This window comes from Labeo rohita, chromosome 13 (assembly GCF_022985175.1).
Source record: "Labeo rohita strain BAU-BD-2019 chromosome 13, IGBB_LRoh.1.0, whole genome shotgun sequence".
NCBI classification, from domain to species: domain Eukaryota; kingdom Metazoa; phylum Chordata; class Actinopteri; order Cypriniformes; family Cyprinidae; genus Labeo; species Labeo rohita.
Window position 1 is genome coordinate 1,768,474 of NC_066881.1, and position 15,979 is coordinate 1,784,452.

At 37.3% G+C, this 15,979-nt stretch overlaps 2 protein-coding genes across 3 annotated transcripts in view; one reads left to right on the forward strand and one right to left on the reverse strand.

Annotated features, from left to right (window-relative positions):
- Positions 1-705: 705 nt before the first annotated feature.
- Positions 706-4,721, reverse strand: si:ch73-52p7.1 (uncharacterized protein LOC100321084 homolog). Of its 2 annotated transcripts, none has more exons than XM_051125390.1 (3): positions 4,539-4,721; positions 3,183-3,353; positions 706-1,714 (listed from the first exon to the last, which is right to left on the reverse strand). In XM_051125390.1, the coding sequence occupies exon 3, from the start codon at positions 1,695-1,697 to the stop codon at positions 1,059-1,061; it is 639 nt and encodes a 212-aa protein (XP_050981347.1). In that variant the 5' UTR covers positions 1,698-1,714; positions 3,183-3,353; positions 4,539-4,721; the 3' UTR covers positions 706-1,058. The 2 variants fall into 2 exon arrangements, with proteins under 2 accessions (XP_050981347.1, XP_050981346.1); XM_051125389.1 differs by lacking the exon at positions 4,539-4,721 and adding an exon at positions 3,735-4,503.
- Positions 4,722-9,240: 4,519 nt separating this feature from the next.
- LOC127174797 (interferon gamma receptor 1-like) overlaps positions 9,241-15,979 on the forward strand; it is a 20,580-nt gene continuing 13,841 nt past the window's right edge. The window contains exon 1 of the mRNA XM_051125382.1: positions 9,241-9,431. Within this exon, the coding sequence (XP_050981339.1) occupies positions 9,359-9,431 (73 nt within the window). The 5' untranslated portion in view covers positions 9,241-9,358. The remainder of the gene's footprint in view (positions 9,432-15,979) is intronic.

Consider the following 15,979-nt stretch of genomic DNA (forward strand, 5'->3'; position numbering starts at 1 on the left):
GTACCTATAATAACACCTATAATAATATTTGGAAAGGTTTCCATGACATCAGAAAAAAAAATCTTAATTTATTTCCAGAACATGATGCATGATGGGATACACTTAGCCTTGAATACCACTCCAAAGTGTGGATTTAGTGTGTGTTAAGGGCACTAAGCTTTAGCGTTCTTAAGATGTGAACAGTCATAAACACTTCCTGTTGCACGTATGCACTCTCAAGTGGCCAAGACAGCAAGTGTGGGTATTTGAATAGGCCTCCAGACAAACATGAAACAATGTTTAAGAAGCTAAAAAATGTGTGATTTCACATGGTATGTTTTTGACATCATTTAAAAAAACTTGCCTCTATCATTTTTGGATAACTCCAAAATAGCAGTTTCCAAGTGAAATTTACACTAGATGCAGTAAAACACAACAACTTTCAGTCCTTTTCACATAAATGATTACAGGATCAGCTCCGCATATGTGGCTTTTCTTATCTATTAAACTTGCTCAACAGCTCACCTGGTACAGCATTATACTTGTGATGTGAAATGCTCAGATACGAGAAACAAGTTAAAATGGCATGTTTGCTGCAGCAAATTCATTCTTATCTTACGTTTGTTTCTGCTTTTTCTTTTTTTCTTTTTCTTTTTTTGTGACTGTCAGTCTAAGGGGGGTCAGATTCTGCAGGGCGGTAGATTTTTGAACAACAGCATCACACAATTCTTTGCCATTTTTTATTTATATAAATACAATTTTTATTCAATATTATCCTATTATTGTAAATACAAAACATCTTAAGAGAACTGAATCTTCAGTAAAACAGCAGCGCATGTGCAAAGCACACAAAATGTGCAAAGCCCACATGAAAAATCAATTCGTTTTTACTTTGTTCTCGTTTTGCATTATGACGATGTTTAATTCTGAAAGATTTTAATGTTTGCAATGTATACAATAAGTATTTGTAAACTGTAATTGTATGCATTAAGTATATACATTATGAATTATGCACAACAGCTATTTGTGTTATAGTGGCTACAACAAAGCTTTTAAAAGTCCTGGGGAAAAAATGCCTCTCAGTACAGAAAAGTGACAAATAACCTGGACATTTCTGAAAGGTCATTCTGAGACATAAAAATGTCCGGGAAGGATGTCATTCCACTGCGATCCACTTTGGTTTGGACTGTGTATGACTTCGGCTCTGTTTTCCCGGTCAGCACAGAGGTATGAATGACAGCGATTCTAGCCTCCTCGTGGTAGGGGGCATCCCTGTCCTTGCCTATGATAATTTCATTATTCTGTCCAGGCTTCCAGAACCGGCTCGTGACCGTTAGACTCTCCAGGCGCTGCACTGTAAAGTACTCAAAGGGGACGGGCTGCTCAGCGGCGGACTTGCACTGGATCAGTGTCAGGTGCCGAACCTCAGAGTTGTTCAGCAAGAGGGCCACATTAAGAGGCGATGTGTACAACACCGTCAGCCGCTTTTTTTGAACAGGCTGACTCTGGCTCTCGGCCTTGCGCAGGAAAGATGAGTGATCCTTGCAGTTGCTAAACTCACTGGAGTTCATCTTCTCACATAAGGCTTGATCCGTGCACATGAACACATTGCGCTCGGTCACGTAAGCCACCTTGAATTCAGAGCGCAGGAAAGCAGGTGCAGCGAGCCACAGTACGCAGTACAGCACTGCAAAACTCATCTGACTCCACAGGATCATCAGGATTCCTTCAAGAGCTGCATGTGCAAGAAACATGTTATTGTTCAGCCAAGCTGCTACAATAGCGGCTCTGTTCTAAAAGCTGCTGAGCTGCCTTCCCAGATAGCATGGTGACATTCATACAATGATGAGTTTTGATCCAAACCATCATTTTTGTTGAGATTGACATTTGCATGTTTAAAGTATGTTGGATCAGCATTGAAATTTTGATGAAAGTCGACATTGAACTAACAGTGATTTGTAGTTGATGACCACAAGATGATGCAGGCAAGATTTCTGCAGAACACTCGTGGGTGTTTCTCAATCTGTGGGGCGTCAGACCATGATGGGCATTTACAATTGCTTTACAATTGTTGTTGTAGAATCAACATCATAGTGTAACGTTGATTCACTGACATTACCATTGATTATTTTTGTTAATTTCAGTTGTGCTTCAATATCAGTGATGTGGAATAAATCATAATGTAATGTTGATTCAACAATTTTACCATTGATTATTTTTGTTAATTTCAATGTCGATTCAACAGCAGTGATGTAGAATTAACCATAGTGTGATATTAATTCAGTGTTTTTTTTTTTTTTTTTTGTCAGTCTTGAACTATTATTTCATGACATTGATTTAATGAAATTTTCATTGATTTTCTGTTGAAATCTCAACTTTGTTTCAACATTAATTGTGGGTGCAAAAGTGATATGGAACCAAAATCACTTTGCAACATTAATTCAATGCAGTTAGTTAACATTGTTTTAATGGTAGCTTGCTATCTGGGTTGTGTCTGCAGACAGCTAAAACAGCATCCTGCATGACATGACATGTCATAAGTGAGCTCAACATTTATTTCAACAGAATCTGACAATGTGACATACTAAGTGGCATTAGAGTGGAGAAATCAAACACAGGGGAAATCCTATTTGGTGGCTGACAGAAGCATTACAAAATCACACTTCAACTACTGTTTATAAAAAATGACAATTCATGTCTTTTAATATATATGTCAAATGTCATATTGTATAATAAATATAAAGCTTTTGTCAAGCATTCAGTGAGCATGGGAGAGTCGGAAAGTCTCACTATTGACTTCAGTAGAATTCAGTGTTGCATGTTGGAAGCTAATAATTTTTTGCCAAAAAAAAAAAACACATGGCAGAAATCAAACATATTGGGTAAAATGGTCTGACTGTTCTATTTTGTTGATTTAGTGAATTCATTTACTGAACCAGTAATAAATTAATTCTATTTATGACTGATCTGTCCCTTCGCCATCCCGGATGATTATCCCTCAATTTGTCGCTATTCATTTCTATACTTTGCCTTTAAAACGGATTTGTCTTAACTTGCCTTAAAGAGAGATTCTTAGAAACCAGCATAGTTGTTCTACCTCTCGTAACAGCTCAGACTGTGCCTTTAAATTCTGTCTGCGTAGGCTGCTGGCTAGATTTCAGAACAGAGCCAGTCTCCTTGAAAGTGAAAGAAGCGCGACTCACCAGGATGTTTCAGTGATGTGTAAACAGGAGTGCCACTGTGATGGTTAGTCAGCCAATGCGAGATATGGAGAAGACAATAAACCGGGCTCAGTCCTTTGACGGTCTGTGCTGCGACCCACTTTGAGCAGTGCCATGGTTTTAGGGGGCAGTTTGAACCGTCATCTCAGCTGGCTGAAAGAACAACATTATCCAGAGAAACATAACAACATAACATAAAGTGGTTCAGAGGGCCACAGTGAACATTTGGTCTATTTACCCATGGAAATAAACATGTGAAGATTTTGAAAAGAAAGAAAAGCATTCTGCACTATAAGTCAGCACTGAAATGTAAGCAAATCGGACTGACTGTATTTTCATGTCAGCTCAGGGAAATGCAGAGGAAACTGTAATGTATATTTTGCTTTAAACTGACTTTAGTGGCGGGAGCACTGCACATTTTAAACTTCATCCAGACAACTGGATCATCAGCCCATTTAAAAGACCGTCTATTCCAGGTTTATATTCAAGCATTTGCACATATCTACATCATCAGAAACAAAGCAGAAGCCTTACCTTGTTATCAGCTTTCTTGGGCAACTTCAAACCTAAAAGTTTGGATTTTATGAGCTAGACACTCAGAAAAATTCCTAAGCAGCAGCTCAGCTGCAGTACTGTTGCTTGAATTGGCAGTCTACTTCCTCCAGAGTCTTAAACTATGCTTGGGTTTCTTATTATGCAACAAAACTGGCCGGAGGTGACGTTCCGTTAGCAACCACTTTTTCTCCTGCCTGGTCCAGAACGCATGCAGCTGTCCTCCATTTTCTGTCCTGAATAACACCAGGGTGTGTCCACACTTCATCAGCATGTCAGAGCTCGCTCAAGATTTACTTTCCATCTCACCTCTCGCACAAAGCAAACTGTGCACTGAGAGCTCTTGTAAACAGGAACCGTCAACTGTTTGTTCTCAACTAACATCACTTCTGATAATATATACCTTTTCAGGGCTTTAAATAAAGGATCTACATGATGGAACGATTTGTAAAGATTTTCCTTCATAAAGAATTCCTGGCAGCATTTTGCCTGAGCTGATCCACTGTTTCCTGCAGCTAATCTGAGAGAAAAAAAAAGTCTGCCTGAGCTGTCAAAAGATAATAATTATGTTTTGTTAAAGTGGTTAGATTGCCTTTAGATAAACATTTCCCACATATGGCTCCATTTACTGTAAGTAATCTCTAAACAGAAAGAAAAGGAAAAGAAAAGAAAATAAAAGAAAAGAAAAGAAAAGAAAAAAGAAAAGAAAAGAAAAGAAAAGAAAAGAAAAGAAAAGAAAAGAAAAGAAAAGAAAAGAAAAGGAAAGAAAAGGTAAAAACGCAATACCTGTTTGTCAGCAGTCAAACACATGTCCATCTCTCGGTCTGAGTGTCTGAGGACCTAACAGATCATTCATGGGCTGTGGGGCTGGGCTTACCGGACTCAGAGTTTGCCAAAGCCACAAGACGGTGTCCTCAGCATCTTGCTATGCATGACCGGCCAAGCCAAGAAGGAAAATGTTAACTACATCTGGGAACAACGTGAGACAGTCAATAAAAAATATGATGTAAGCGCAGATGAAGCTTATAAAAGCATATGCATGAAGCAGGCCAGGGTGAGGTTTACTGGAAGTCCTGGTGATGAATATTGTAAGAAAGGTTTAAAAACATAAAGAGTTTACGATTATAATTGTTGTGTTTTCAAACAATATTCATATGTTTATGACTCTATGATCTTCATTAATGAATGTAAATGCAAAATAAATCCCAAAGCATAACAACAATTTTGGTTTCACTGAGTGAGTGTTTTTTTAAAAAAGTCTGTGGATAACAATAATGTATAATGGAAAATCATTTTGATTTGAAGTGTTCCAACAATATTTAAAGTAAATGTTATGACTGTATAGTTACAGTTCAGAAAGACTGAGAAGACAAAGGAATAATACATGTGAAACATGTAACAAGGAGGTAACTAAAAAAGTGAAAACTCTTAAAACAATCACAGAGCCAAGATGTAACATTTATGTAGATTTAAAACTAAGATCTTGACTAAACTAAGTTTCATTTTGACACAACTATTCATAAACGAACTACCCATACATGAATCATGCAATGAATCACAAGCCTCCCCCTCCTCCTTTTTTTTAAGAATGTAATACATTAAATGACCAGAGGAGGAGCCAGAAAACTTTTCAATGTACAGGAGGGGCAGTGCAAGTACCTCTGTTAATAATCAAGCAGAAGCAACAAAAAGACAGTTTTTTTTTTTTTTTTTTTTTACATGAAAAGAAAGAAATTACATGTTTCTGTTTGTTCAGTATGCAGTTCATTAAACACATGTTGACCCGTGTGTTGTCACTCTATGTACAGTATACATTTAACATTTCAAACATATGTGAGAACTTGCCATAATAATAATAATAATAAAAAATATATCATTTTGTTTTGTCCAGTTTTGTTCTGAATTAAAAATTTACAGCCTTCATTGTCTTCTCACCCCATTTACAGCTTAAGGGTGAGCATAACAGAAAACAACATTTTCCTTTTTGGGTCAACTATACCTCTAAGAACCCATCTAAAAAAGTTTTACTTGCACAATAGATGTGGTTCAACAGCCTTACATGCTGTGTTGAAAAACAGTAATAAACAGCTCATGTGAAAAATTCTGTGGTTGTGGCAGCACGGATGTAACAAATTCTAGAACTGAATGTTCTGCATGTTTTTTGAAGTTGGAGAGGAAATCGACTTGAACACTTCAAGAGGGAACAGTAAAGGTGGTGGAAACGCAGTGACGTACCCCTCTGTTCGTCACGGAGCACTTTCTCGCTGCTGCTTGCAGCTCTGTTTTTCATGTATATTTTACAATCTGATCCTATGGCTTCTCCTGCGATATTTAAGATATATAGGTTGAATTCAGGTTGACTGGGACACTTTTTGTCATTGAAATGCCTTGGGAAAAGTGTCCCAATCACCCTGAATTCACCTATAGAAATTATTAAATGAATCATATAGCTAAATCAAAATAACTGACAAAGCTACTGAAGAGAGCATTATAAAGAAAGCGTATTTAGAATAGACACACATTTGTGTCAAACCATCAGTGTCCTGTAACTTGTGATATTTTAAGAACTGACATCCGATATCACCACTGTACACCTGTGTAAATCCCAGGAGAAAAGTCCTTCAGTTACTTAGTACAAGTTTTCCGCTCAAGGCATGTAACTAAAACAAACTGTAAGTGTCATTCTAGGAAGTTGTAAACTAGTAAGTGTTTCTCTAAAGTGACCAGGAAGAGACAATCAAATTACACATCTGACCCATCAAAATATGTAGAGGGCAAAAGACCTTGAAATAATTATGTTGCATCCAAGTAAAGTGTATTGTTTTTAAAATAATACTATTTTTATTAAACCAAATCTTTTTTGCATAACACCAGGCCTGACAATGACTCAATATAAACTGCAAATGTCTGGTTCTTTCAAAAAAATCAAGGTAACAAGGGCCACCCTGGTGAAAAAAACTGCATATGTTGGTAGGCATGTTTTGATGCTGGGATGCTGGTTAGGTATGTTTTGGTGCTAGTTTAAGCTGGTCCTTTGCTGGTTTATGCTGGTCCTTGACCAGCAACATGACCAGCATAAACCAGCAAAGGACCAGCATAAACCAGCTTAAACCAGCATCAAAACATACCTAACCAGCATATGCTGTTTTTTTCACCAGGGCAGTTGTCATATGGGAAAGTTGTAACAAGGGCTATAGTTTAAAATCCTAAATTATGACATTTTTAGTGATATCCACACACTGAAATGAAAAATGTAATTAAATTTCTAAAATCTAAATGATATATTTTCTGTATTTGTTTGGGTAAGAAGTGAACACAATAAAACCATACTGCCATTAAGAAAATAATCTATATATGATTATATGAATGCAGTTATTTCTTATAAGTGTCAGGGTCCTGCCCTGACAGCCTTGTCAATTTTGTCTTTGTTTAATGTCTCTTTGTTTGTCTTGTGCCTCAGCACATGGCTGTGTCTTTGTTTGTGTTGGCCATTTGCTTCTTTTGTCCTGCCTCTTAATTTTCTGTTACCACACCCACTTGTTTAGTCTTTGTTTGTCTAATTGTGCTCACCTGATCCTTGTGTGCTGCTCCCTTTATATTGTGCTCATTTCCCTCTTGTCTTCATTGGTTCATTTTTGTGTGCTTGCGTGCCTTGAGTGCATATTTAATAGACTCAGTGGTTTCTAGCTTTCAGCAAGGTTGCTGTCTTGTTTTTATTGATTTTGTCTGTAGTTCTAGTCATTTGTTCCTAGTGTTGTTTTCATATGTTCCAGTTAATTATTTCTAGGACTCATCTTTTCAGTTGTATTTCCCCTTTATTCTCTTGAGTTTTGCGAGATTTTACTTGTTGCTCTGTTATCTCTTGTTGTGTTGTCTTGAGGCATCTTTACCCAGCCGATTTAAGGCTGCTCTAAAGCGGGTCTGTGCCTGCTCAGAATTCAGTGTGAAGACGCAATGCAGACCTAAAATATGCCGGGTCTGACCCACCTCAGCCCCTAGTATCAAGGGCGACGCAATGCTGTTTTGATTCAGTGCTGCTCTAAGCAGCGTCGTTGTCATGACAACCCAAAGGACGTCCGTCAGTTCGAGCCAAAAACACGGAGCCTACAAGGAAGCTCCATTTTACATCTCATTGCGGACGACATTTCACCCACACACAACGGTCTAGCGACATCTGCTGTCTTCCCTGAAAAGCTAACGTCAGTATCAATTTTCGTTTGTTGTGTCTGCGCCTGAGTGACTTCCTGGCTCTTTGAAACAAATTTCAGCCTCTTTTAATCGCGCGGCGATGTACCCAGTGTAGTAATTCATAATTTGTGTTCTTTCCAATTTTAAGAAAAACAAAATAACTGTCAGTGCCACAGAAGCTAACACTGTGACAAACCGTCCAGCGCAGATACACTGTAGCACGTGCAGGAAATTTAAATGTAATGCCGTTACATTTAATTTAAGTTTTATGTTATTTGTTCTATATATATATATATATATATATATATTTAACTTTATAGCATTTATTTTTGTTAAAACTACTTTTAAAATTGTAGTCTTTTTAAAAGATGTATGTTTCCCACTATTTTAATTCCTGTGTTAATGCCGCCTTAGATTTGCTTTCTGTGCCATTTTGTGTGTTTGTCGAGCCAGTTCCTGCCCTGTTTTCTGAGTCCTCCCTGGTCGCTGCTTCTTCTGGCCTGACAGTCATCCTGATGCTTCCAGAGATGCTTCTCCAGCGCCAAGCCTGTGGTTCCTTGGGCTTCTACCTTGTCTCCTTTGCCACGGCGTCTGAAGTTTCTCCATCCTCGACCAGCCTGTTTCTCCTGTTGTGATCTGCCTATTGTGTGGACTGTCTGACTGCCTCATCCTTCTGTGTTCCCAGTTCAGTCAATAAATGTTGTTCCCCTGTTCATTCTGCATCTGGGTCTTCTTTTGCTAAACCCTGACAATACGGTTATGTATATAAATAGGTTATGTATGTTATGTATAGGCTAAGGCTATGTATGTCAGGTTGGAGCAAGTTGACACGTGTCAATTTCTTCTCAAAACAGTGTCAGTAAACAGAAGGTATACTATAATTAATAATATAACAATAATATAGACACTAAACAGTTTAAAAGTCTGACAGTAAAGCCCTGGTCAACAATTACGAATACAATGAGGCTTGTGTGTAGTATATTTGCTGTAACGTGTTAACAAGGATTCGGGTAACCTGACTTTCATGAAAGCGTTTTGCCTCGGGGCTGATAAGGTACTTTGTAATTTATCAACAATGTGGAAAGCACCGAGTCTTTCATCTCATCGAGTTGCCAAATCTCGTTTAAATCGAAAGATCAAAACACAACGTTTCACCATGCCAGCAGAATGCATATATCAGAAAAATACATTTTACCAATCAAATAATAAAATGACATATAAAGTTTATATTATAATGTATTAAAGCACGAACCTTCGACTTAGGCTATTGTTGCGTCGGGGGGAATATTTGGCAACCCTGTGGAGCGAGTCCAGTGTAAGTGAGTGCGCGTAGAGACAAGAACACAACGCGGACTCAGGAAATGCTGCTTGGGGTTAGGAAACACGATTGAAATCGCTGTGCGACGTTTTGGAAAACGATGACAATGTCAAACAAACCTGTAGTCCATTTTGGTGTGTTTTGCGCGTTACTGCTTCCAGTCTGTGGTTATGGTGAGTATCATTTTGCTGAAGCTTCTCGTGCTAACGGTGCCACATTGTACAATATCGTTGTAATTGTTTATCTGTCCGATTGTGAGCGTCCATGAGATATGAAGCATGCATTCACGTAATATTAAACTAAATAACATATGAATAAACATCTACAAACCGTACATTGTTTTAAAATCGCTGCTTTTCTATTATCTAAATGCGTGGATCATTTCTGTTAGCAGGCCTATTTGGGTTCCCAGGCACGATCATTAAAGTTCTCTCCGAAGAGAATACGCTATTATATAAGTAGAGCCTATTGTCTTGTCTTCGCTGTATTTTAAAGTGTTAAATCTATATAAGCATTGCTTTAATTTAAAAACTCCCTTGAGATTCAAACTAGTTCACATTTAGTTGTTTATAAACACTTATTTAGAGAACTTGTATACTATATGAGGGAGTATTTGAACTTTTTATATATATATATATATATATATATATATATATATAGAACTTTTTTATATATATTTGTAACGTAACAAAAATGTCCCTTCTCCTCTTTAGAATCAAAAACAAAGGCTGTATTATTTACTGTGTTGAGGCATTTGGTGTTAAAAGTTAAATGTCAAAGGGGCTTTACTAGCTGGACAAAGAAGGGTTTACATCACCATTTTACACTGAGAATGGAGTACCCTATCAAACATTACCACGTTACTACAGCGTTTTGGGGTGACATGTTCTTTGTTTTACTAAATATAATCATTAACGTCAATTATAGCACTGGAAATTTTTACAAAGTTTTTTTTTTTTTTTAACAAAAGACATATTTTTGCTTAAAGGTTTATATATATATATGTAAACAAAAAAATAATACTGACTAAAAGAACAAAAATAAAGAGAGGAGAGAATTACATTGGTAACGCTCTCTACACTAGATGCGACAATACGACTGTTTATTATTATATTGGATGCATTGTCTCTTAAAGTGGTTTCAATACCTGAACCCCTTAAACTTGAAAAAACTTAAATCATTGTTTAATTTGTATCTTTGTTCTGTTTATTTAAAACACTAATTAAAACATTAGTTTATAATTTTACCTGTATGTTATTGTAAAGTTTCTATTTAAATACAAATAAGTAAAAAACAACAATAATGAATCAAGCTATCAACAGGATGAGGACTGTAAGTGTTACAGTAATAATACAGACAATTTAGTCCTCTGAAGTGATGGTGGTTGCATATACAGTTTTCCAGATGAGCAGTCTGATATAAAGATATGACATAGAACACATATCACATAACATACTTGAATATTAGCAAATATCTGACCGCTGAATGCCATGATTGACCAGTCCGAATCAAGTATTCCAGAGAGCTATGTGATGGGAGCAATAATATATGCTTCTGTAGGGGGAAAAAAAAAGTGTTCTTGGTGAAGAATAATTACACATAATCCCAAGGAGTGATCCATGAGACAGAGGGGTTGTTGTTACCATGGAAGTGGAAGTACAAATCATGGCAGGAGAGGTCAGTGAAGGCCGCCCACCTCCATTAAACACTAGGAATGATGTAATTGAGCCGGCCAGACAGGACACGCATACAGACGCGCAGAAAACCACTGCTCAAAATGACTTAGCAATACACAAATTACTCTGTATCGTTCTATATTTTTTAATATTGTAGTATTTTATTGTTGTTATTAGCATTACTATTATTATTATAATTATTACTTACATAATTTGCATCGCCTGCTCATAAAACGTTTAAGGCACAGTTTTTTTTTTTTTTTTTTAAATCATGGCATTCAGCATTTAGACAAAGTGCTTCCCGAAACAAGGCGGCTGGAAAAGTGGGTGGTCAGTGTCGCTCTTTTTCTGTAGTCCATCAGCACGCTAATCGATTTATAAGTGTCTGCAAGAGAGAAATAGAGTTGTATATCATTTATCATCAGTAGTGGAGTCAATGCTAATTATAACTTGGTACTGGGTACTTGGGGGGGGGTGGCAACTGGGGGGCACCATTTGCCTCGCGCAGTGCAACACATTTCCTTCGCATACAGTGGATCAGGTTGTTGATTGTGGCCTGTGGAATGTCGGTCTACTCCTCTTCAATGGGTGTGCGAAGTTGCTGGATATTTGCAGGAACTGGAACACGCTGTCATATACGCAGATCCAGAGTGTCCCAAACATGCTCAATGGGTGACATTGTGTATTTGTGTACAGATCCTTATAACATGGGGCCGTGCATTATCATACTGTAACCTGAGGTGATGGTCGTGGATGAATGGTACAACAATGGGCCTCAGGATCTCGCCACGGTATCTCTGTGCATTCAAAATGCCATCAATAAAATGCACCTGTGTTCGTTGTCCATAACATATGCCTGACCATACCCATACCACTTCTTCGAAGTGAAGATGCTGGATGTAGAGGTTCTGGGCTGGTGTGGTTACACGTGGTCTGCGGTTGTGAGGCCGGTTGGATGTACTGCCAAATTCTATGAAATGCCTTTGGAGACGGCTTATGGTAGAGAAATGAACATTCAATTCACGGGCAACAGCTCTGGTGGACATTCCTGCAGTCAGCATGCCAGTTGCATGTTGTGTGATAAAACTGCACATTTTTGAGTGGCCTTTTATTGTGGCCAGCCTAAGGCACACCTGTGCATTAATCATGCTGTCTAATGAGCATCTTGATATGCCACACCTGTGAGGTGGATGGATTATCTCGGCAAAGGAGAAGTGCTCACTAACACAGATTTAGACAGATTTGTGAACAGTATTTGAGAGAAATAGGCCTTTTGTGTACATGAAAAAGTCTTAGATCTTTGAGTTCAGCTCATGAAAAGTGGGGGCAAAAACAAAAGTGTTGTTTATAATTTTGGTCAGTGTATGTTTAAATGTTACACACATTTTTTTGTAATAAATAATTAAAGGTAGATAGTTTTATATGTCATTAGCTTTATGCTTAACAGATCTGTACACCATATAGGCTACCTGTAGGCTTTTGCAGGTGTTGATTTCTCTTTCTCTAATGGCAGATCATCACATGGCTTTCAGCTAGATTCCCACTCACTTTAGGTTTGACTTTAGCAGGTATCATATCTCTGCTGAAGTCATTAGTATTAGTTTGCAGTTTATTCTTATTTTGAATGAATGGATGCATGTTTGGGTCTAGAGTTCATGAGGTTGGGTGATCAGATCTTTTCTTCTGTATTTGCATGTTAAACCTTCTTTCACTTTTCTTGCTCTTTCGCTTCCTTCCTGTTATTCTTTTTATTTCTTCACATCTTTCTCTTGTTTTTTTTATCTGTTCTTGCGGTGTTCAACCAGTCATGCATTAAAATGTTCTGGGTACATTTTGAGTTGTTTATTTAAAGTACAGTGTGGTTTCTAGAACGTGATGCGTAGCCTTTGGTTTTATTTTCACACATGTCACAGTAAAACCACAGTTAGGTCTGATCTGAGCGGGTGTGAATATGTCACTGATCACACGTGGTTACAGCTGCAAATCACTGTGACCTTAGACCGTGTTTGTCAGTGTACATGGAGGTGTTACTCTGTCATTCTCAGGTTGAAATCATAAAGGGGATCAAGCAAAACAAACATCAAAAAGTAAAAAAAAAATTCCCTGCAACTATGACAGGCACAACAGAGGCCTGATCAAAAGAAATGGAGAGTTTCAAAATAAGATGGGACAAATGAGCAAAGTTGGCATGTGATCTCAGTTCTGTGGCACAGCTCGTATATACTCTCACATCTAAACAACATTGTTGGTAAGCACTCTGTTAGCAGCACTGAACTATTTCTTTGGAGCAAAAAAATGATTTCTGCTTTCTAAACTTTGCAACAAAGTGTTCTCAAACATATTTGCAAGTCTTTTTTTTTTTTAGGTTGATTTTCATTGCTAAATTTTCCTCAAAGTTACAGAAACTGCATTATTTGTGCTTGTGTGGTGTAACAACATATGTAAAATCATTTGCATCTGCTGTAATGGCTCTGATGGCTTGATTTAAAAGATTTAAATTATTTTGTTTTTCTGCAGTACAAAAATACATCATCATAACCAACATAGTCTCCCACTTAAGCATATACTAAAGTCTTTCCCCCATTCATGTCCCTAATTCATTTTTATGATGATAATAATAACAACAATAATAATAATAACAACAATAATAGTAATAATAATAATAATAATTGCAGTTGCAAGCAGCAGTTAAGGGGCCAAGCACAATAGAGGTAAAATGTGGAGAGACCTATAAAAGACATTTGTTATAAGCAGAAATGTATATTAATATTTCTTGACCAGTAGGAGGTGCTGTGCTGAAACGGTTCCTGTGCCCTCAGGATGTGCTTGTTTTGTCAAATTCGTTATAGTGCTTTACAAAAGTGGTTTGGTCTATCAAAAACTTTTTAAAACTTTCTGCCAGAATACTTTTTGTGAACATTTGACAAAATGTCTAGGACATGTTCAAAAAATTCTAAAACCTGAAAAATCTTGACCTTTAGATTTTCAAATTTTGGTATGCATTCAACTCAGTTTGAGCCAAGGAATCGGAGGGATTTTTTTTTTTTTTTGCTTTTAAAATGTACAGTTATTAGCCAAAACATGAGTGCAAATGGTGGCACTAGAAAGTGTAAGATAGTGTGCCAAATTTGTTTTCTAAAAACAGAAAATGTCGGCCCACCTAGGTCCCCAAAAAATAAAAAATATAATTATAGACTATCACACAAGTGTCTGTTATTAAAGGGGTCATCGGATGCTAAGTTCACTTTTTCATGTTGTTTGGACATTAATGTGTGTTGTCAGTGTATGTACAAATCTACCCTATAATGATAAAAATCCATGCAGTGGTTTTTAATTAATCTGTAAAAATAATATCCCCTTTTTCAAATTGAACCGTTCTCAGATGCCTGTTGGTGTGCCGTCACACCCACAGAGGATACTCCGACGATAGTTGATTGACATGAGCGTCTTTCCTCAGACCAGCTGTCACAGTCCTGTAACTTTCCATGTTTTGGTGCCAGAGCAGGGATGTAAGTTAGACAAGAATATCTCAGATTGAGCGATTGAGGTGTTGTGTTGCTGGATGTAATAATGAACATAGTGGTCGTCATTTACTCCCGACATCTGAGCCGCTGAAGATGCAGTGGATTACGTTTGTTTGTGAATGTAATGCGCCTCCCGATCTACATATATCAGTCTATGTTCGCGCAAATCATTCATGATCCAGCTTCACTTACAGCAGAAGTGAGTATAAGCGTTTTTTATGAATCTTTGCGATCACCTTTCCTTATAACGTGGTAGTTAGGAAGTTTAGCGGCTAAACGCGGCTAAATGTGGCTAAAGTAAACAAGATCGTCATTTTACAGAGAGAAGAGAGGGGCGGGGCGAGCAGAGCTCATTTGCATTTAAAGGAATAATCCCCTCAGAATGAGATGATTTTTGCAGAGCTCATTTTGACAAGGTAAAAAAGGGTGTTTTTTTACAAAACTATTGAGAATTTTCATCAAAGTATATTAGAGACATTTCATTAAGACCCTAAAGAATCATATCAACTTGTGGAAAATGGGCATCCGATGACCCCTTTAAATATTTGCATTTTTAAAGCCTAGGTGTGCCGACTTTTTTCTGTTTTCCTTGTTTGAGAGTTTTTTCCAGTGGTGTGTGTGCTTTTTCTTTTGATTTTATATGTACTAAAGTGGCAATGCATACCAAAATGTAACATGCTACTGTGACTTCCATGAACACACCACAAGTCTTTTTTTTCAAGACTTCATATTGAGCAAGACCAGCATTTCCTGTGATGACACATGCTATCAGCTACTTCCTCAGCTCAGAATGACCTGAAATAGGAGGCTATTATGATCATTCAAAAAAAGACATGCATTTATCTAAGGCCTGTTGTTTTTTGTTTTGTTTGTTTTTTTGTAAATATTGTGACTCACAAATAGGTTAGCCTCAAACTATAGAGGGTATGCATGTGACATCACCGTCAGCCGGAGTGGTTGCGGCTCCGCCCACTGAGTGGCAAAAAGACTGAGAGGCAGCATTGGTTTTAACGCGAATGCTCTGACAGAGCACACAAAACACCTCTAAAACCAGACCGAGCTTTGCGATTGACTGTACAAAGAGATTTGACAAGAAATCTGAGGTATATTTTTACAGACTGCTGAAAGCTACTGAAAAGAGAAGCAAATTAATCACTGCAATCCAAAAGCGAAACACAAATTTGCACTTATTATTTCATGTTAATATTGTAGCGAATTTTGCTCAAAGGGAAGTGTATATAAATAATTACAATTAATTATGATTAATTACAATTACTTATATCAGCTGCCAGTAGTAACTGTAGCAGAATCGATTTTCCATCAACTAATCTGTTCGCTCAGCGAACATTCAGTATAATCTTTATATCAACTCTAAGAAATTATATTTTCTTGGCCACAGAAAATAACTTTCTTAAAGTACCATTGCATTAGAGCATGTAGCTCGAATCGGAATCGTAAAGGGACATTAATTTGCAAGGCAGAATCAGAATCAAAACTCATGTAATATGTGCACAACAGTTT